The 22519-nt window shown below is 35.8% G+C and overlaps 1 protein-coding gene across 2 annotated transcripts in view; it reads right to left on the reverse strand.

Annotated features, from left to right (window-relative positions):
* LCLAT1 (lysocardiolipin acyltransferase 1) overlaps positions 1–22519 on the reverse strand; it is a 162624-nt gene that overhangs the window by 78104 nt on the left and 62001 nt on the right. Inside the window, exons 1-3 of one of the 2 annotated variants that reach the window (XM_015242666.3) lie at positions 20833–20954; positions 19393–19499; positions 14053–14251 (exon numbers count right to left, since the gene is read on the reverse strand). In XM_015242666.3, coding sequence (XP_015098152.2) covers positions 14053–14251; positions 19393–19458 — 265 coding nt within the window. In that variant the 5' untranslated portion in view covers positions 19459–19499; positions 20833–20954. Of the gene's footprint in view, positions 1–14052; positions 14252–19392; positions 19500–20832; positions 21002–22519 lie in introns of those variants that run through there. The other variant, XM_006197247.4, reaches the window with a different exon arrangement.

Here is a 22519-nt window from a genome sequence, read left to right on the forward strand (position 1 = left end):
TAATCAGCCGAATTTAAGATAAGGAGATTATCCTGGATTAGCCTGGTGGGACCAATGTAATCACAGAGGTCTTTAAAAGTGGAAGAGGGAGGCAAGAAAAGACTCAGAATGAAGCACTGTGAGAAGGACTTGACTGGTCCTTACTGGCCTTAAAGATGGAGGAAGGGGGCCAGGAGCCAAGGAATGTGGGCATCCAATAGAAACTGGAAACATCAAGGACAGACTCTACACAGAGCCTACAGAAAGGATCTGGTACTGCTGATGCCTTGATGTTAGCCCAGTGAGACCCACATCAGGCTTCTGACCTCCAGAACTGTGAAATAATAAATATGTGTTGTTTAAGCCACTCCATTCATGGTACAAGCAGTAACAGGAAACTAATACCAAGTATAATCAGTGGCCAGATCTTAGTCTAATGCCTTTCTTTAATCAAAGGAACTTAGGGTTCCTCAGAGAAATGCTAGGTCTAGGGATGGGACAGGAAAAAAATACAAGGATCTTGTACCACCAGAAAAATAAGAATCATTGAACAACAACAACAACAAAACAAAACAAAACAAATATGAAAATGGGGACCCAAAAGGACCTAAGAGCCAACCTGCAAAAACCCCCAATGGCCAAAGCTGGGACAATTTCAGCAATAAAATAAATAACAGTAGTACTAGATTATAATCCAAAGAATAAAATAAATATTGACAGTTCATATTGGCATAATTAAATAATTGGATAAATAAATGAGAAGGGACAAATCTTTATAGAATTGCAAATGAAATAGGGAAATACTCCCCTCTCCAGGAGGTAAAGCTTAATTCCACCTACCCCCCAACCCCAAGCCCTTGTATACAGACTGTTCTTAGTGGATAAAATACACTGAGAGAGGAGAAAACATTAACTTTGTGGTGGAGAATCCTGGCAGACATCATCTTAACCAAATGATTACCAATAATGAGCCAGGTTGCTATCATGAACCTTCCTGATGAGATGAGAAAGGCACTTCACATTTGTGGTGCTTTCCCCCAAAACTATAATCCCCAACTAAGCATGAGGAAATGTCATAAAAAACAAATGCGAGACAAACTCAAAATGAGGGATATTCTACAAAATAGTCAACCAATTCTCTTCAAAAGCACTGAAATAAAGACAGACTGCCACAGAATGGAGGAAGACTTAAGGAGACCCATGTGGTGACTAAAAGAAACATGGGATCCTCAACTGAACACCAGAACAGGAAAAGGACCTTAGTGGAAACACTGGTGAAATCTGAATGAGGCATGTTAATCTCTTATTTTGACAAATGTCCCATGGCTGGGGAAGATGTGAACATTAGGGGACGATGGGTGAAAACAGGGAAATTTTCTGTACTATCTTTGCACATTTTCAATACATTGAAAATTATTCGGTATAAAAAGGTATTTAAGAACATCCAGTGTCAGCATAAACTTCTGTTTAGTTAAAAAATACGAGTAATAGCTACTTTGCAGTCTAAATTTGAAGACCTACGTGTTCTTACTTGGGATTCACTTACTATGCCATTTACTTGATTGTAATAGTTGAAGATTATCAGTAACAACATTTTTAAGATACAGTTTGGGTATTATTTTTATTGTGGGAGAACATTTTTAAATCTTGGCTACATGATATCTCCCTGCCTGGTATTCATTACACAATGGTGCAGCACTCAGAAATATCTGACTACAAGCATTAGGAAAATACATTCTGTAAGATATATAAGGACTAAATAAGAAAATAGGTCAATAGGTTTTTGTAAACTCCCCTAATAATGACATATATAATAAGTACAACAGCTAATTCACTTCCCCCCAGTATTGCAAATACCATCACAATTTACAGGTACCTCACTTAGCCATGGGTGAAAGGACAACTGAAGGCACTCGAGTCAAGTTATCTATTGAAATTAAGGTCAAAAAAAAAAAAAAACCAACCATAAAGTACATTGGAGCCATCTCTCCTATCATTTTACTGTTATTGTGAAGCATCCTTCTCGGAGCTGGCTCAAATTGATCATTTCAAATTGACTTTATTTGTGCTTCTCTACTAAATGTGAAGCAGATTGAAAACCCTAAAGGTCTCCCCAAATTTGTTTACTGCTTTCTCCTAAAATCACCCTGTTTTCATAAAAGCATTCATTTAAGATAGTTTTTAAAATCTACTTATTTAGGCAAAGAAATTCCTTACTTTTCAGTAGACCTGAGGACACTGAAAGGCCTACAGTCGAAATATGCTTCAGAGCTCACTTCTGGGGATGCCTCACAGCCTGAAGCAGTACAACTAACTAACTGAGGTGCTGGAGATGGTACACATCAATGGGATATCCAGTTTGGATAACCAGCTGTATTAACTTCAGTAAGTAACTGAATGGATAACCTTAAAGTCCAGAACTATTTTCCCAAAGACTCTATCAACTTCCGCACAGCTTGGGGGCTTGAGCTTTGTTAAGAAGTCAGCTAACATGGTCAAAATAAGAGCTTCAATGGATTTCCCTTCCTCCCCAGCAAAAAAAAAAAAAAAAAAAAAAAAGGATCAAAACAACTCTGGCAACTGAAGCTATAAAATCAACAATTCAAGAACTTACTTTTCAACTAGCAGTAGAACAGCTAAGATGAAACTCATGTGTTAAGTACCTGAAAATACACAGAGTTATATGTGGTATCTAGTCACAGAACTAAAATATTTTAATATACTGTCTATATTTCATTTGACAGTTTTCACAGAAATCTTAATTCATGATAAGCATTTAGTGAAATTTACTGAATGAGTGAATCAGTCTCATGTAAACACTCCGGGTTGATATGTCTCACATAATATAAAGTCTGACCCCAAGGCTGATTCAGAAGTCAGGTTCTCACATTCTGTTCTGCCATCCTCTTTAATGCAAGATGGCTGCAGCAGCTCCAAGTATGATGTGCTCTCACAGTAATGCCTCAAAGCAGGAAAGGAGTGGCATGGCATCATCCCTTCATGAACTTCTCTTATTAAGGAGCAAAGTCTTTCCCAGAGCCTCCCTGTTACGTCCCTTTGGTGGGACTGGCTGATAGGCCGAGAAAGGCAATATGAAATATTTTCATCCTCTGTCATGGGATGTGTATATCACAGGGATTCACTGTTAGAAGTAGTGAAGCATCCTCTCTGACCTTTGGGTATTTAGTAATAAATACAACAACACAGGGAAGAAGGCTGCTGTGAAAGCTTCTGTGACTTAGATTCAGTAGGAAGCAATAAACTTATCTCTTGTGGCTAGGTGACAAGAAAATTTGCTGTAAGAGTACCAACTATAGTTTAATCATTAAGTAGCTAGGAATCCTTGACTAGAAGCCCCCTTTGAAGAAAGGGTCAGAGAGGGAGCTTCGAATATATTTACTATAGAGATTCCTTCCAGGAAGTCCCAAGCAGTTGTTACTCAGGGTGACTAGGCTCACTTACCCTAATGTAGGTAATAAAATTGATGCCTTGAGTATACCAAAGAAACCGGCAGGGGTAAAGTGTTAGTGAGACTGAGCCTTCTGGAGAGTTGTCTTCAATCTAGAAATGTATTCATCTCATCCTTCTGAGTTGTAAAACAGGAGAGTAGCATGAAATTTGTTTAAATAAAACCAGGGTCCACAAATTGGATGGCACCTCTGAGTTTAGTATCTCCTTTGTTGTTACTAAGTGGTTACAAAGTTGGCTAAAAATAAAAATCTTTATGTGTACCACCATTAGAAATAGCTGATGTCTAACTATCAGACATTTTTCTCTTAAAATCTAATTTCATGTATCTTCGCAAACTCTGCAGTTTAGTTAGCTTAACAAAACTTATAATTTGAACTGGAATCTAAACACTTTTAATGGTTTCTTTCCTAGCCTGTTACGTAAGTCTGTTGCTTTTATACTTTAAGAAGAAACTTTCAAATTCTAAATTCTCGTCCATTCTCCAAACAGGCACTGTAGATATAAAATACTATTTCCCTTTAGTCATTCATAAATGAACTACAAGAACCAGATAATTATATTCCAAACATCTGATAAGCAAGTATTTATTTAGAAATAATTAGAGATAGCAACATTAAATACTCCCTGAGGTCATGCCAAATTATCAACAAGCTAAGCCTAGTATAGGCTGAAGCAGGGCAGTGCTGACTACTAAGACGCATCCATTCTTTTCTCTTCCTTCATTTCCCCTGCAGACTCAGACTTTAATATACCCATTTGCAGACACACTACATTTTTCTTGCCTACACCTCTGCCTTGCTTAATTTACTTTGCACTTATTCACTTTAGAGGTTTTAAAATCGGTCTTATTCTCCAATTCAAAATCTGTTCTCATTTTATGGTTTGCATTTTCATGAAATCCTATCAAGTCTTCAAACTTAAGAGTCTATAATGTGGAAGACACTGTAAGAAGCTTATAACTTGCGGGAAAAGAAAATGGGAAAGCTACATAGGAACTCAAGACAAAAGGAGACAATTTAACAATGATTAAAATGACTATACCAGTGCAAAGTAGGAGAAAGTAAAAATTAGGTGGTCAGAGAAAGAGAATATGGGTCTGTGAGACACGAGGAAAACCAGAGGTCTAATATGTATCTCTGAAAGGCAAAAGGTGGGAGAGTAGATCTTCCAAATGGAACTACAGAAATAACAGGCAGCAGCAAATAACACTACTGGCATTTAATTTAATCCTCACAACCACCCAATAAAGCTGTAGTACTTTTTCAAAATTGAGATGTAATTGATGCATAACATTATATTTAGGTATACAACAAAATGATTCCACATATGTATATGGAATGAAATGATGACCATAATATGTCTAACATCCATCACAAGACACAATTACAAAGTTTTTTGTCACAAAATGACCACAGTATGTCTAAGTTAACATCCATCACGACAGTTACAATTTTTTTTCTTACGATGAGAATTTTAAGATCTACTCCCAGCAACTTTCACATATACAATAGAGTATTATTAATTATAGTCACCATGCTGTACACTACACCCCCATGACCTGCTTATTTTATAACTGAAAGTTTGTGCCTTTTGATCAACTTCACTCATTTTGCCCAACCACAAACCCTGGCCTCTGACAATCACCATCTGTTCTCTATATCTATTGAGTTCAGTATGTTTGGTTTTGTGTTGTTTTATTTTAACTTTTTGTGGGGACTCCACATGTAAGTGAGATCACCTGGTATTTATTTTTCTCTATTTGACTTTTCACTTAGCATGATGCCCTCAAGGTCCATTGAAATTGGTAAAATTACAGGATGTCCTTTTTTATAGCTGAGTAATACTCCACTGTATATATTTACCATTTTCTTTATCCATTCATCCACTGATGGACACTTAAGTTGTTTCCATGTCTTAAGCTATTAATGCTGTAAGGAACATGAGGGTGCAGGTATCTTTTCAAGTTAGTATTTTTATTTTCTTCCAATAAATACCTAGAAGTAGAATTGCTGGATCATATGGTAGTTCTATTTTTTTTTTTTTGAGGAACCTTCATACTGTTTTCCACAGCAGATGCACCAATGTACATTCCCACCCACAACGGTTCCCTTTTCTCTATACCTCACCAACACTTGTTATTTCTCAGCTTTTTCACAGCAGCCATCCTAACAGGTGTGATGTGGTATCTCATGGGTTTGGTATGCATTTCCCTGATGATTAGTGATGTTGCGCACCTTTTCATATACCTGCTGGCCATGTGTACATCATCTTTGAAAACGTCCATTTAGATCTTCTGCCCATTTTTAAATTGACTTGTTTGTTATTCTTCTAATGAGTTGTATGAGTTCTTTATATATTTTGGATATTAACTCCTTGTCAAATACATGATTTGTGAATATTTTCTCCCATTCCATAGGCTGCCTTTTCATGTTGTTGATAGGTTTCTTTGTTGTTCAGAAGTTTTTCAGTGTGCATTTATCTTTGCTTTTGTTTCCTTTGCTTTTAGTATCAAATCCAAAAAATCATCACCAAGGCCAGTATCAAGGACTTGCCATGTATTTCTTTATTCTAGGATTCTTAAGATTTCAGGTCTTATGTTCAAATCTTTAATCTATTTTGAGTTAACTTTTGTATATGGTGTAAGATAGTGGTCCAGTTTCCCCAACACCACTTATTGAAAAGACTGTTCCTTCTTCATTGTATACTGTTGGCTCCTTTGTCATAAATTAAAATGTGGGTTTATTTCTGAGCTCTCTATTCTGTTGTATTGATCTATGTGTCTGTTTTTATGCCAATGCCATACTGTTTTGATACTATAGTTTTCTAATACAGTTTGAAATCAGGAAGCATTATACCTCTAGCTTGTTCATTTTGAAGATTGCTTCAGCTATTCCAAGTCTTTGTGATTTCATACAAACTTTAGGGCTGTTTGTTCTATTTCTATAGAAAAATGCCATTGGAATTTTGATAGGGATTGCATTGGATCTATAGATTGCTTTGGATAATATGGACTTTTAAACAGTATTAATTCTTGCAGTGCATAAGCACAGAATATCTTTCATTTGTCTCTTAAGATTCTTTCATCAATATTGTAGTTTTCAAGGCACAAGTATTTCACCTCCTCTGTTAAATTTATTCCTATCTTATTCTCTTTGATGCAACTATAAGTGGGACTGTTTTCTTAATTTCTCTTTCTAATAATATTTGTTATTAGTACATGGCAATGTAACAGATTTTTGTATATTAATTTTGTATTGTGCAACTTTACTGAATTCATTTATTAGTTCTAACAGTTTTTTTGCTGGAGTCTTCGGGATTTTCTATATATATAATGTCATGTCATCTGCAAATACTGACAGTTTTACTTCTTTTTTTCCCCAGTTTGGATGCTGTCTATCTATTTTTGCCTAATTGCTCTGGCTAGGACTTCCAATATTACATTGAATAAGAGTAGCGAGAGTGGGCATCCTTGTCTTGTTCCTGATCTTAGAGGGAATGTTTTCAGCTTTTCATCACCATTAAGTCTGATATTAGCTGTGGGCTTGTCATATGTGACCTGTAATAGGTTGAAATACATTCCCTCTATACCTACTTTGTTGAAAGTTTCAATCATTAATGGATGTTAAATTTGTTATTGTTGCATCTGTTTGAAATGATCATATAGTTTTTAATCCTTCATTTTGTCAGTGCAGTATATCTCACTGATTGATTTGCAGATGTTGAAATTCTTTGCATCCCTAGGATAAATCCCACTTGATCAGAGTATCATCCTCTTAATGTATTGCTGAACTTGGTTTACTAACATTTTGTTAAGGATTTTTGCATCTATGTTCATCAGAAATATTGATCTGTAATTTTCTCTTCTCATGGCATCTTTGTCTGGTTTTGATATCAGGGTAATGCTGGCCTCATAAAGTGATTCTAGAAGTGTTCCCTCCTCTTGTATCTTTTGGAAGAGTTTGAGAAGGATTAGTATCACTTCTTTAAATGTGGGGAAGAATTCACCACTGAAGCCATCTGGTCCTGGACTTTTGTTTGTTGGGAGGTTTATGATTACTGATTCAATCTCCTTACTAGTAATGGGTCTGTTCAGACTTTCTATTTATTCATGATTCTGTCTTGCTAGGTTGTATGTTTAGGAATTTATCCATTTCTTTTAGATTGTCCAATTTATTGGTATATAATTGTTCACATTAGTCTCTTGTGATTCTTTATATTTCTGTGGTATCAGCTGTACATCTCCTCTTTAATTTCTGATTTATTTATTCGTGTCCTCTGTTTCTTGGTGAGTCTAGCTAAAGGTTTGTCAATTTTGTTTAGCCTTTAAAAAAAAAAACCCAACTTAGTTTCACTGATCTTTTCTATTCCCTTTTTAGTCATGTCCTTTCTTCTAACTTTGAGCTTCACTTGTTCTTCTTTTTCTAGTTCCCTGAGTTGTAAAGATAGGTTGTTTACTGAGATCTTATCAGTATGAACTCCCCTCTTAGAATTGCTTTTGCTGTATTCATAAGTTTTGGTGTGTTGTATTTCCATTTCCATTTGTTTAAGGTATTTTTTGATTTCTCTTTTGATTCCTTCTTTGACCCATTGGTTGTTCAGTTGTATGTTGTTTAATCTCCACATATATGTATTTTCCAGTTTTTCTTCTTAGAATTGATTTCTAGTTTCATAACGCTGATTAGAAAAGATTCCTTGACATGATTTCAATCTCCTTAACTTTCAGGAAACTTGTTTCGAGGCCTAACATATAACCTATCCTAAAGAATGTTCCATGTGCACCTGAGAAAAATGTGTATCTTGTTGCTTTTGGATGAAATGTTCTGTATATGTCTCTTAGACTACACGTTAGACCAAATGGACTTAAAGCCAATGTTTCTTTATTGATTTTCTGTGTGGATGATCATCTATTGATGAAAGTGGGATATAAAAGTCCCCTACTATTATTGTATTGCTATTTCTTCCTTTAGGTTTGTTAATATTTGCTTATATATTTATGTGCTCCTATGTGGGTGAATATTTACATATGTTATATCCTATTGTTGGACTGACCCCTTCATCATTATATAATGACTGTTTTTGTCTTTTATCACAGACTTCGTCTTAAAGTCTATTTTGTTGGCTATTAAACATGACTAACTCAGCTTTCTTTTGGTTTCCATTTGCATAGAATATCTTTTTCCCTCTCCTTACTTTCAGTCTGTGTGCGTCCTTACATAGGAAGGAAGTCTTTTGTAGGTACCATATAGATCTTTTTTTTTAATCCATCAGCCACTCTATGTCTTTTGATTGAAGAATTTGATCCATTTTACATTTAAAGTAATTTTGATAGCTATGTACATACTGCCGTTTGGTTAATTGTTTTGTGGCTCTTTTGTAATTCTTTTGTTCCTTTTTTCTTCTCTTGCTCACTTCCTTTGTGATTTGATGATATCTGTAGTAGTGTGGTTAGATTCCTATTTCTCTATCATTTGTGCATCCACCACAGTTTTTTGGTTTGTAACAAGTAACAAAGTATATTTGTAACAGTCTATTTTAAGTTGATAACTTACATTGGAACACATTCTAAAGCTGTACATTTTTACTGCTCTCCCATGGTTTATGTTTTTGAGGTCACAATTTATATATTTTTAGCTTCTGCATCCCTTTAAAATTATACTTATTTTTAATACTTTGGTCTTTTAAACTTCATTCTAGATTTAGCAGTGATTAACCCAGAACCTTTACAACATTAGACTATTCTGAATTTTACTATACATTTACCTTTACCAAGGATTTATACTTTCATATGTTTCTGGGTATTAATTAGCACCTTTTCATTTCAGCTTAAAGAAGTCCATTTAACATTTCTTTGTAAGGCCAGACTAGAAGTGATGAACTCCTTGAGCTTTTGCTTGTCCAGAAAACTCTCTTCCTTCAATTCTGAAGGGCAACTCTGCCAGGTACAGTTTTCTTGATTAGCAGGTTTTTTTTCTTTCAGCATTTGAAATGTAGCATAATACTCCCTTCTGGTCTGCAAAGCTTCTGCTGAAAAATATGCTGATAGTCTTACGGGGGTTCCCTTGTATGTAACAAGTTGTTTTTCTTTTGCTGCCTTTAAAATTCTTTCCATATCTTTAAGTTTTGAGACTGTAATTATGTGTCTTGGTGTGAGTCTCTTTAAGTTCATCTTACTTGGAACTCTCTGGGCTTCCTGAATCTGGGTATCTGTTTCCTTTGCAGGCTGAGGCAGTTTTTAGCCACTGTTTCTTCAAATGTATTTTCTGCCCCTTTCTTTTTCTCTTCTCCTTCTGGGACCCCTATAATATAAATGGTAGACCACTTGATGTTGTCCCATAATTCTCTTACATTATCTTCACTCTTTTTCATTTTCTCTGCTTGCTGCTCTGGTGGGATACGTTCCACCACCCTGTCTTTGAGTTCACTGATCCTTTCTACTACTTCATCAAATCTGTTACACCCTTTTATTATATTTTTCAGTTCAGTTATTGTATTCTTCGGCTCTGTGACTTCTGTGTGGTACATTCCTGTATTTTCTATCTCTTTGTTAAACTTCTCGCTATGCTCATGCATCGTTCTCCTGAGTTCAGTGAGCATCTTTAAGACTGTTATTTTGAACTCTTTTATCAGGTAGATCACTCATCTCTGTTTCATTAAGGTCTTTCCCCAAGGTTTTACTTTGTTCTTTCATTTGGAATATACATTTATTTCTTCATTTTCCTTGACTCTGTGTTGGTTTTTTTTATGCATTAGATAAAACACCCGCCTCTCCCAGTCTTGAAGGAGTGCCTTCCTGCAGGAGATGAACCTTATCATTCAACCCTTAGTTATCTCTTAAACTTCTAGGATTGTCTAAGCAGCCTACTTTATTCTTAGGGGCTCTCCGTAGTTGAGAGTGTGCTGTTGGGGAAGATCTCAGCACCTTGATTCAGGCTTACTGGAAGTCAGAACCTCGGGCAGCAGCTTTTAAAGAATGCAAATATACCTCTTTTAAGGGAAGACTTGGACATGGGCTCTTCTGTCCGCTCCCTCCACACTGAGTCCTACAGTGACGGTTGGTTAAGAATTGTTTCTTTGTTTGCTACTGTCCCACTGAACCTATGAACACAAGTCCACTGGCTACAAGAGCCAATCATCAAGGGATATGTTCTCTGGGTGACAGCTACAAAAGCCAGAGTGCCAGACAAGTATACAAGCTCCTTTCTCAGAGACACTGGTGACCAGGGGTGGACCAGAGAGTAAGTGAAAAGACATGCCCACCCTATCCTCCAAGGTCTCTGAAGAGGATTACAGTCCCTTAGGTGTATGTTTAATTAGAAGCCTGCCCCTCAGGCCACAGCCAGGAAGATAAGCAAATAGGCCTCTTTCACAGAAAAACAGGTACTTTTCAGTCAGCTGCTTTTGCACTGGGTCCTGGAGTACAGCCAGGTGAGTGCACAAGAGCCCTTTAAAAACTACTTCTCAGTTTACTGTATAGCCTGTGGGTCTCATGGGCACAAACCCCATTGGCTTTCCAAGCTTGATGTTTGGAAGGCTCATGTCTCAGGTGCAGGTGTTAAAAGTTGGGGTGCTAGATGTGGGGTTTTCAAAACCTTCACTCCTGAGGGAGAAGCTCAGAGTTGTCAGATTCCTCCAATTGCCCTGTGTTCCTGGCTGTACCTGTCCAGAACAGTTTTTGTCTGGCTGAACTGCTGGGAAGGGAGAGGAAAGGAGTGTGCATTGCTTCAAATAGTGCAGATTCTCACTGTTCTTAACGAATCTTGGCAAATTTTTCCTGAATATATGTTTCTTCATTTGCTGTATGTCTGCAGGACCATTTCTAGACACTAGATGACTATTATTTCAGAATTTTCACTAGTTTCACTGGGGAGTAGATTTACAGAGCTCCTCCTACTGTCAAGCTGGATGTGCCTCTCAGGTCACTTTTTATGGCCAACATGTTTTCTTGATTATTGTTTTAAATATTACCCTTGCAATATTTTAAGTTACTTTGTTTTGACTGGCTTCATTAAAGGTTCAAATTATATAGATGTTAGACCTCCTTTGATTATCTTCCATTTCAACTACTATTTCTCTGACAATTTTTCTTCTTCTTCTTCCTTTCTGTTCTGTTTTCCTATAATGCTCTTTATTAAATTTTCACTTTACTCTACTTCCTCTTGGGCATCTCAAAATTTACTCATTTCTCATGTAATTTTTTCTTTTTTGTCTTTTTGGCTTGAATTCAACTGACTCCTATTACATTTCTTCTTGTTTTCTTGTCCATCACTGTTCTTTGTATTTCTCACTCAAAAGTGTCTTTATGCTTATTTGATGATAGTTCATTCAGTTTAGAGTGTTGTACAGTGTAAGCTTTTGTTTTTTTCAGTTCAGTCCACTACTTAAGTTTCTTTTATGGATCTAAAATCCTTTTATGGTTACTGGGTTTTAATGGATTAATTCGGGGTTGTGGGGGAAGGTGGGAGTGAGCAAAAATTGTTTTTTCTTGCTTCCCTTTTTATTCCTGCAGGCTTTTGAATTTCCTTGTTTTCCTTCACTGTCACACTTCTAAGGGAGCTATCCCTTTTCTGTGTATCTCATTCTCCCTCAGAAGCAATGCTTCTCTGATGCTGCCACTTCAGGTCCCATTGTCTTTCTAATCAATTCCCTATACATTGTGCTGTGAAATACTATGTACTGACCTGTGTTCAGCATTTTGGCATTTAGCAATAGGCTTTAATCTTTCTGGGGATGCTTCTGTTTGTGCTTCTTCTCATCTGTCCATGGCCCTCTACTCTTAAGCCTCTCTTCTCTCTGGGAACCCACAGGTCTGCAATGGTGGGAAGACAGAAGGAACTCTTTTGGACCTTATTTCTCTGCTTAATACTATAACCTTCTAATTGCTTTCTTTGTCTCCTAGTCATGCTGAAGAGATGAGTGATATGTGGTTTTATTTCTTCTGATTATTGACTGGATGATTTTTTTTTTTAAGAATAAGGAAACCCAGGGAGTTGCCACTGTCCTCCAAAAACCTTTGTAAGAAGGCTTTTAAATATGGATTAAATCCCTTTATTAGACACAAGGTTTTAATTTTCTTCTTTGCTTCCACTGTTGTCAGGTTTTATCAGTTGTATTTTTCTGAATGTAATTTGTTGATTTCATATATATTTGTTTAATTTCATATATATTTTCAAGCTCATTCACATAATGTTCTTAATATTCTTTTACTAACTTTTATGTAGAATCAGGAATAATAACTACGATTATCATTCTTGATCAGTCTTTTTAAAATATTGACAAAACCTGTGACATTTCTCCCACCAAAGGTGAAGTCTATGCTCCCTCCCCTAGAATTTTTGAGAACGGTGACTTCTTTCACCAATAATGTCCTCTGGTTGTGGTGCTATATGAATTCTGGGGCTAAGTTATAAAATGCCTTGTGGTTTCCTGGTGGTTCTATGGGGACGTCTGCTCCAGGGAAAGCCAGCTGCCATTTTAAGAAATCTGACTATCCTGAGACCACAATACTGTAAAAGTGGCAAAAAGAAAGACAACACTATAAGCGTGAAGGCAACTAAAACGCAAACACACCATACTTCTTACTAGTCTATCCTGAGGACAATGCATGCACTTTGCCTTCACAAATCCTGAACATTTTCAGTACGCTGACAGAAACACGGTTTAGAGGGCAAAGAATTCAAATAAGAAATATTACACAGGAAACTACAGAAGTGTAGATGTAAATGGATGAGGCTGTCAGTATAGTGGGTGCCTCACATACTCATATGCGAATAACTAGTTTTGAATATATTTTTAGTCTGTTACCACTACTTCACATTAAGAAGTGGAGGGCAATTAAGATTTAACGTGCAGTGCAGAAGTATCCCTATTCACCACTCAGTGAATGTGTTGCATTCTTAACTGTGAAAAGCAACATTTCTAGGAATGTTAATATTATAGTATACAACAAGTACAGTGAAAAGACTTTTAAAAAAAAAAGGATGGATTAGGTAAGTTCAGAAAACATCAGCACCTACTATAATGCCTGGAACCAATGGGTAATCAATTAATATTTATTAGATGAATGTGAACCAGTTCCATACAAGTACCTCATCAGCCCAGATGAGTTTCTGGGTCTAAATTACCACAAGCATGACTTGCAATAAAAAGTTACAGGGAACTATATTCAATATCTTGTAGTAACCTATAATGAAAAAGAACATGAAAACAAATATATGTATATGTATGACTGAAACATGCTGTACACATTGTAAACTGACTATACTTCAATTTAAAAAAAGGCATTTAACCTTAGGTGAGGACAGGGGGCAGTTACTGAACTATCCATTCATATCCTTCAAATTTTTGGTCCCTCTGGAACCATATCTACTTCCTTGAGAATACTTATTCTCTTTCAACGTTAACATATTTTTTTGAAACATCTAATCTGTTATGACTCCCTAAGGAAAAAAGGTACTGCTGATTAATTTTAGGCTAGGGAGGAGAAAATGGGAATGGCTGTGATACTTTAGAACTACAGAATAACTTACTAAAGTCCACTTAAGTGAGTAAGTACATCACCTATGACATAGATGAACAACTGAAAATAATTTGTGAATAACCTACCAAATCCAGGAACACTTTTGAGACTGGCTTTGAGGCAAATTTTCTCTAATTTGAGGTAGCTATATCTTATCAGGCAACTCCACAGGAACATCCAGTCCGTTCTTGTCCGATGATTCATGATAATGACACTTCTTTCTCCCGGAACAAATGCATCACCTGTAACAATCACTTTTACACCAAACATGGTTTCCAGTAATGCCTAAGGAAAAAACAATATAGATAAATAACAATTTAAAGTTATGATTTCCCATAGGTAAATTTTATCATGTCCTATAAATAAATCTACTTTCTAATAAGTCAAAACATAGTGTTTCCCATTATTCTTGCTTCTATAATAAAAAATCAGGAAAAGAAGTTAACCTGGAAAAGTATAAAGGCACTGTTTCTCTTGTCAGTTTTACTAATTTAAGTTTCTGGTACTTTCCTAATTTAAAAATGCTAACTTTCATTGAAATCGTCAATATAGATTATTAAAACAAAAAAAAGTGCAAAAGGCATACAAGATTCCACTGTATATTTTGTAAGGTCATAGATACATAAGATTACTTTTTTAAATAAAAAGGATAGTCGAGAAATTTAACACTGAATATAGGGCTGAGGGAACAGAAAGTCAAAATTTTCATTTTAGACCTTTGTGGACTGTTTTTTTTTTTTTAAACAAATACATGTATCTGTTTATTTTTTAAAATATACAAAGAATAACTAGATGTTTACTAAAGTGCTGGAGCCCCAGTACCTACAACAGTGCTTGACATAGAAGATGCTCAAATATTTGTTGAATTTGCTTAATTAACTTTTCTGGTGGCCAGGCATATAATATATATAAAATATTCTGAAGAAAAGTATATAACAGACTAAAAGTTCTTGAAAGAACAATAACTGATAGTAAGAATCCCTGATTACTGATTTTAATGCCCATTTAAATTTTTTGATAATTTACAGGTAACAAATTTACTAGTTAATATATGACTACAGGAGAGAAAACTGGTCCAAGGCAGATAAAAGATAAGAAAATCAAAGGTTCCCTTTGGCAGTATCATGAAAACTTTGATCAAATGTAGCAAATAAACTGTGGTATAGTCTGACAATGGAATATGATACAACAATAAAAATAAACGAACTATGGGTATCTACAGCAACATGGATGACATACAAGCATAATACTGAGAGAAACAAAAGAAATAAGAATATATACATTAAAATTAGGAGAGTTCCCTTTTCTCCACACCCTCTCCAGCATTTATCATTTAGTGGACTCTTGAATGATGGCCATTCTGACTGGTGTGAGGTGATACCTCGTCATAGTTTTAATTTGCATTTCTAGCACAACTGAGCATCTTTTCATGTGCCTATTGGCCATATGTATGCCTTCACTGGAGAAATGTTTGTTTAGGTCTGCCCAGTTTTGGATTGGGTTGTTTGCCTTTTGGTTACTAAGTTGTATGAACTGTCTATATAAGCTGGAAATTAAGCCCTTGTCAGTCTCATCTTTTGCATCTATTTTCCCCCATTCCATAGGCTTTTTGTTTTGCATATGGTTTCCTTTGCTGTGCAAAACGCTTATAAGTTTAATTAGGTCCCATTTATTTTTGCTTTTATTTCTATTGCTTGGGTAGAATGCCCTAGGAGAACATTGCTAAGATTTATGTCAGAGAATGTTTTCTTCTAAGAGGTTTATAAAGTCTTGTCTTAAGTTTAAGTCTTCAAGACATTCTGAGTTTATTTTTGTGTATGGTCTGAATGTTCTGACTTCACTGATTTACATGCAGCTGTCTAGTTTTCCCAACACCATTTGCTGAAAAGACTGTCTTTACTCCATTGTATGTTCTTGTCTCCTTTGTCAAAGATTAATTGACCAAAAGTTTGTGGGTTTGTTTCTGGGCTCTCTATTCTGTTCCATTGGTCCATATGCCTGTTTTTGTACTGTTTTGATTACTGTTGGTCTCTAGTATTATCTGAAGTCTGGGAGGGTTATTCCTCCAGGGTCATTCTTTTTCTTCAGTATTGCTTTGGCAATTCTGGGTATTTTTTTGATTCCATATAAATTTTAGGATTATTTGTTCTAGTTCTGTGAAAAATGTCCTGGGTAATTTGATAGGGATTGTATTAAATTTCTAGATTGCTTTGGGTAGTATGGCCATTTTAACTATGTTAATTCTTTCAACCCAAGAGCATAGAATAACTTTCCTTTTCTTTAAGCCATCTTTAATTTCCTTAATGTTTTGTAGTTTTCTGCATATAAGTCTTTCACTTCCTTGGTCAGATCGATTCCTAATTATTTTTTTGGATGCAATTTTAAAAGAGATTGTTTTTTACTTTTCTGATATTTCATTGTTAGTGTAAAGAAATGCCACTGATTTCTCTATGTTAATCTTGTATTCTGCTACCTTGCTGAATTCTTTTATCAGCTCTAGTAGTTTTTGTGTGGAGGCTTCAGGGTTTTCTATATATAGTATCATGTCGTCCACATACAAAGACAATTTTACCTGGAACCCTCCTATACCTTGGTGTAGAGCTTGGTGCAGCTGTTACAGAAAACAGTATGGCGATTCTTCAAAAGACTAAAAATAGACTTACCATATGATCCAGCAACCCCACTCCTGGGCATATAGCCAGAGGGAACCTTAATTCAAAAAGATACATGCACCGCAATGTTCACAGCAGCACTATTTCCAATAGTCAAGACATGGAAACAACCTAAATGTCCATCAACAGATGACTGGATAAAGAAGCTGTGGTGTATTTATACAATGGAATACTACTGAGCCATTAAAAAGAATAAAATGCCATTTGCAGTAACATGGATGGACCTGGAGATTGTCATTCTAAGTGAAGTAAGCCAGAAAGAGAAAGAAAAATACCATATGATATCACTTATATGTGGAATCTTTAAAAAAAGAAGAAAAAAAGACAAATAAACTTACTTACAAAACAGAAACAGACTCACAGACATTGAAAACAAACTTATGGTTATGGGGGTCGGGGGAAGGGATAAATTAAGAGTTCGAGGTTTGCAGACACTAATATATACATATAATAGATGAACAAGTTTATACCATATAGCACAAGGAACTATATTCAATATCTTGTAGTAACTTAAGGTAAAAAAAAGAATATGAAAACAAATATATGTACATGTATGATGGAAGCATTATACTGTACATCAGAAATTGGCACAACATTGTAAATTGACTATACTTCAATAAAAATATATATATAAACTAAAAAAAATATAAATATACATTAAGTGTCCACATTTAAAACTTTCTAGTTAAGATATTCTGGGGGTAAATACATATAGGTAGTAAAATTATAAAGACCAGCAAGGCAATACCTAACTTACAAGTCAGGTTAGTGGCTCTTCTCTTCTACTAAATAGGAGGGTGTTGTGATTGAGAAGCTAGGTGGCTTGCTGGCTGAAATATCTGAAGTATTACAGAGTATTAACATATTAACAGAGTAAAACATGATCATTTGGGCTAAAGTAGCTACAAAATGCCTGTGGTTTTCATCAAATTTTCAAAAGTGTCCATCACCACTCATAATTATAACCCTCTCTCCAAAGTCTGGGAAGTTAAGTTCCAATACAGAAGAGACTTCATGATGGAGACGATCACAGAGGAGTCCTCTAAACTTGGACCCGCAGCAAGAAATACAAGTATAAAGGGCCGTCACCTACCAAAATGGATCAGTGAATTATGTGTCTTGGCCCAGATGATATGTCTGAAGTCACTATCCAAGGTGACATCAGCCCCACTCTGCATTCCAACTATGATATATACTCAAAATCTGAAAAAAATTAAAACACAGGATGCCCTTTCTTTAACTAGCAGAAAGAGCAAGTTGACTACTAATTGTGCGTTGTACTATAGAATAAAAATCTTAAGCCTATGAATCCCAAACCTCAACTCTAACCTTGCGTGCGCAATTTCTCATACATGTTTCCTATGGATCCCAAAATAATCTTCAGCTTTTCATTGAAGAAAATGTCAAAATAATGAAACGCCAGACTGTTTTGTTTGTCCCGGATAAACATATCACAAGGTATGTCTTCCCTGCCATCCAGCACTGTATCAGCACTGTGCCTGAAAAGTGACATACAACCTTCTGGGCAGCCTGGTTGGTCCACTGTCTGTCCGTCCTTCCTCCCTCCCTACTTCCCCCTTGAAAATTTCATAGGGAAGTACCTACAACAGACCAGCACCTATCAGTAAGTCCAGCTTAGCCAGTTTTTTCTGAATGGTGGACCAATTTCTCTAACTGACCATCAGATGAAGTGACTGGTTTGCATATTGTTTTCAACACAAGAATCATATTCAGCACCAGACCACTCACATCTCAAACATTCCTTCTTATCTCTCCACTCACCCTTCATCCATGCTAGTGCAGGTAAATGAAGTATACGATAAACAGATGTATGACATAATTCTGCTATAATAGTATTGGTACTAGTAGAATCAGCTACTATAAAATCCAGCATTTCTACCAGAATAATAGATTTCAATTGTGTACGTGGCTGTGTAGAAAGGACTACACTTCCCAGATTCTATTACAGCTTTTAGCTGTTCTCATTAATGGAGTGAGCAAGAGAGATTAGGTGCAACTTGTAATTCACTGGTCTAAAGGAAAAGTGCTGGCTCTGCACTTCCTTCCGTCTCCACTTCCTGCTGACTAGGGCAAAAAAGTGGTGGTGAACAGTGGCTCATACAGAAGAGGTTATTATGCCAGGCTGGGTGGGAAGAATCTGAGTCCTTGAATGACATCAGGGAGCAGAGCTATCCTGCCAACCTGGACCTGAGGGTGAAGTGAGTTCTACCTTGTTTAAGCCACTATGTTTAGAATTTTCTTTGATAATGCAGTTTAGCCTACCCCCTAAAACTTACATAGTAGCAAACATTTACTGCTTACTTTGCAAAGGGTGTATTCATGATCTCATCTAGTCATCACAGTAACTCTATGAGGTAGGTGGTGTTACAACTCCTTTTTTACAGATGAAGAGAAGTTTAGAGAAGTTAAATAGCTTAGCCAGGTTCAAATGACTTGAAGGTGGTAAGGCCAACAGTGAAACCAAATGTCTGTCTCTAATATCTCTACCAATAAGCACTCTGCTTATATGATTCTCCAAACAAATTATACTGATTGGACTCTGGAAAGCATAACATTTGCAATGATTTCCACCAACGTGGTATCTCAAAAAGTTCTCAAAACTCTTAAGGTTTTGGTAGAGAGATTCAGCCAAAAACATGTGCTTCATAAGCAAAAACTATAAACTATATAAATTTTATCATATTAAAGAAAAGTAGAGCAGCAACCTATAACTTATAAAAGAAAATCATTTACCTCTAAATGTTTGGCTTTAGTATCAGACATACACTGCTGAATCTGGAATGGATCTCCAAAGATCATCTACTCCAATTTCCTTATTTTATAGATGATGAAATAAAAACCTTTAAAAAAGTTACATAAATGATTTGAAAATTTATAATGTTCGATACAAAGTGTCTCTGGTTTTATAAAGGCTGTAAATGGAATTACTTAACATGTAGACAATTTGTAGATGACTTTTTAGAAATAGCTACTTGTAATGGTTGATTTTGTGTGAACTAAACAATATGCTTATTTTACTTAATATATATGATATTTCATGGAGAAATGCTTTGTAAATAGGCAAGTGATACTGATTAAAGCAACACTACAAAGTCAATATTTTATATTAAATCATGTGTTTGAGGGCTGCAACAACACTTTGAAGATGATTTAAAAATCTAACTCTTAAAAAGTCATGGCCCAGCAAGTCAACCTCTGCCCGCTAGCAAAGGAAGTAGTCTTTCAGTCCAATGAAAGCCAGAAAAGAAACCAGTCAAGCTGTGCAAATCTACAACTAGGAAAAGACAGTGTAGGTAAAAAACTACTATCTCCACAAGGACAGCGGTCATATCCATCCTGTTGATCATTACATCCTAGAAGAAAGCTAGGATGGTGGACACTTAATAAGTAATTGCTCAATGAATGTACAGGATCCTGCTGCTACTTTTTCAACAAACACAAGTTACAAAACAAGACATTCTTCTGTTAAGAAAAAGAAATTCTGCCAAAAAGAATAAGGAAGATCCATACTGATAATGTAGGAATTGTACAAATACTCAGTGCAAAGTATTTCTTGCCAACTTTCCTCTTCCACTACAAGGGAATCATCACACTAATGAGACTGAGTTTATTACAAGTTGTCAGTTACTCAGATTTTTTTTCCCATGGCCTGAAAGAACTCCAAACCTTCTTTTGAAACAATCATGAGGTGCCTCAGGTAAAAAGGTGCCAGGTGACTCTGACCAATCCTTGAAGGTTTTCCTATCACCTAAGGCTTTTAATGGCAGCAGACAAATTGGGTTTACTCTTAATTCTGTTTAAATAGTTTGCTTATATGTGTGAACTTGGGCAAATTATTAAACTTTTCAAAGCTTCTATTTTATCTTCTGTAAAGTGGGGTAATGGTGACACATGAAATGAAGCCACCCTCTTAAAGCACTTAGTACAGTATCTGCCACATAAGTGGTCAACAGCCTTGATCACAATTATCCTTGGGTTTTTACTTTTTCTCTTTTAACAAAACCGCCTAATTCTTCTCCTTATGTCTGAATTAAATATGCCATACTATACCACAGATATTTATATACCGGTATGCTACAGTCCCTTCTAATTTGACTAATCTGACTCTGACAAAATAAAAATCAATAGGCGAGGCCACTCTGGTAAGGTCTCCTTCTCTGGTGTGTAACTTACCACGGGTAGCGTGAGCCAGGTTGCCACAATGCGGTTGTTGATCCAGCGATACCAAGACGGGCTTATAAACATCAAAGGTAAAAACGGACCCAGCATGAAAATGCTTCCAAAAAAGCATCCCCAAAACAGAGTAAGTATAAAGTAAATCCCTCTCCATGACACCATGATTCTGAAAGACACAAAAAAAGGATATATTTTGTTACTATACATAGAACTGCCTAAATTCAATTTCAGAATGATACATACAATAATCTTTTCTTAAAGGGCCACAAAAATGGCTCTGATAAAAGGATATGAGCTTGAATACCATAGCAGTAACCCTCTTACATGTCCTACAGGTCTACCAAGTTGTCAGTACATTAGAAATGGATGCTTTCAACACAGTAAATGACCTCAAAAAAAAAAGCTGTTTAGTTTAAGAAGCCTTTGATTTTTTTCTCGTTATTAGTATTAACATAAAACTGTATATTTTTTTCCAAGATGTTATCCAACACAAAATTTTTAAATATTACAGAGGTTTTTTTTTTTTAAATCTTACTATAAAAAGTAGACTTAATGGAGTAAGAATTGCAGAACAGCTTCCTAAGGGTGACTATGCCTAAAAGTGATGGCACTTTTACAGAGTGCACTAAAAAAATTTTTTTAATCTAGAAATTTTAATTCTTTACATTAGAATCTAAAAGTAGTATCTTTGGGCAATTGGTCTTAAACTGACTTCTACTTAAACTTTTAGCTCATAAAGAGCCAGACTCCTCACTCAGTTCCCTAAATTATTTGCCAAAGGATTACTTTTGAGAATCCTTATAACCAGATGAACATAATATTGATGTTTTAAAATAAACTATTGGAAACAATCTAAAATGAATATCTGATTTTACAACCTAAACTACATTAGAGCAAAAATATAGTTTGCCTGAAGACAATAATTGTTGGAAAACATTAAAACCATGAAAATAATAATGGCCTTAAAATTTATTTATTAAAAAAAGTTATCTTAAAACTCAAGGCCTCTGATTATTTGAAAAGAATCACAACAGGAAAAAGAAGTAAAATTTCAAATGTCATGACAGTGTTACATACAAAATCCTTCAAAGTACAAATAGAACAAATATCTACTAAGAACTGGCTTTCTGCTAACCTCTAGATCTGAACTTCTAAGAAATGGGTTGAGGGGAGTGAGGGTGGAGAAAAAGACCACTGGAAAACAGTGGCCAGTATGCTCACACACAAGGCCCAGGATCGTCCGTATTCCTACACACCCTTGGCTTTGCTTTCTCTGAGGCTCAGCTCCTCCTCTTTGCATTAAAAGATACTATAGGCAGCTTCTCTGCAGTCTAACTTAAAGCATTTAATAATAGTAATAATAATAGAAGCTTCTAAATTCAGTATCCTCAACCCTTACTTCTTTTCATAACCCCCAACCCCTGCAATGCTGCTACTCTGTTTGAAACCACCCCCTCATCCCCAGAACTACCTTTTAAGAATCTGTTTGTGCCAATTAGCCATGAGCTAGTTCTTCATTTAGATACTCACCCCTGAACTCCCTAAAGGGCTGCACTTCACACTGTATCCGTATACAACTACCTCCTCATCAAAGGCTCTGACACGCTTCTTCCTCATTTGACGTCGTTAAAAGAAACAAAAATTATAGTTAAAGGAGCTTAGATATAACCTAATAAGATTTTTG

Source organism: Vicugna pacos, chromosome 15 (assembly GCF_048564905.1).
Source record: "Vicugna pacos chromosome 15, VicPac4, whole genome shotgun sequence".
NCBI classification, from domain to species: domain Eukaryota; kingdom Metazoa; phylum Chordata; class Mammalia; order Artiodactyla; family Camelidae; genus Vicugna; species Vicugna pacos.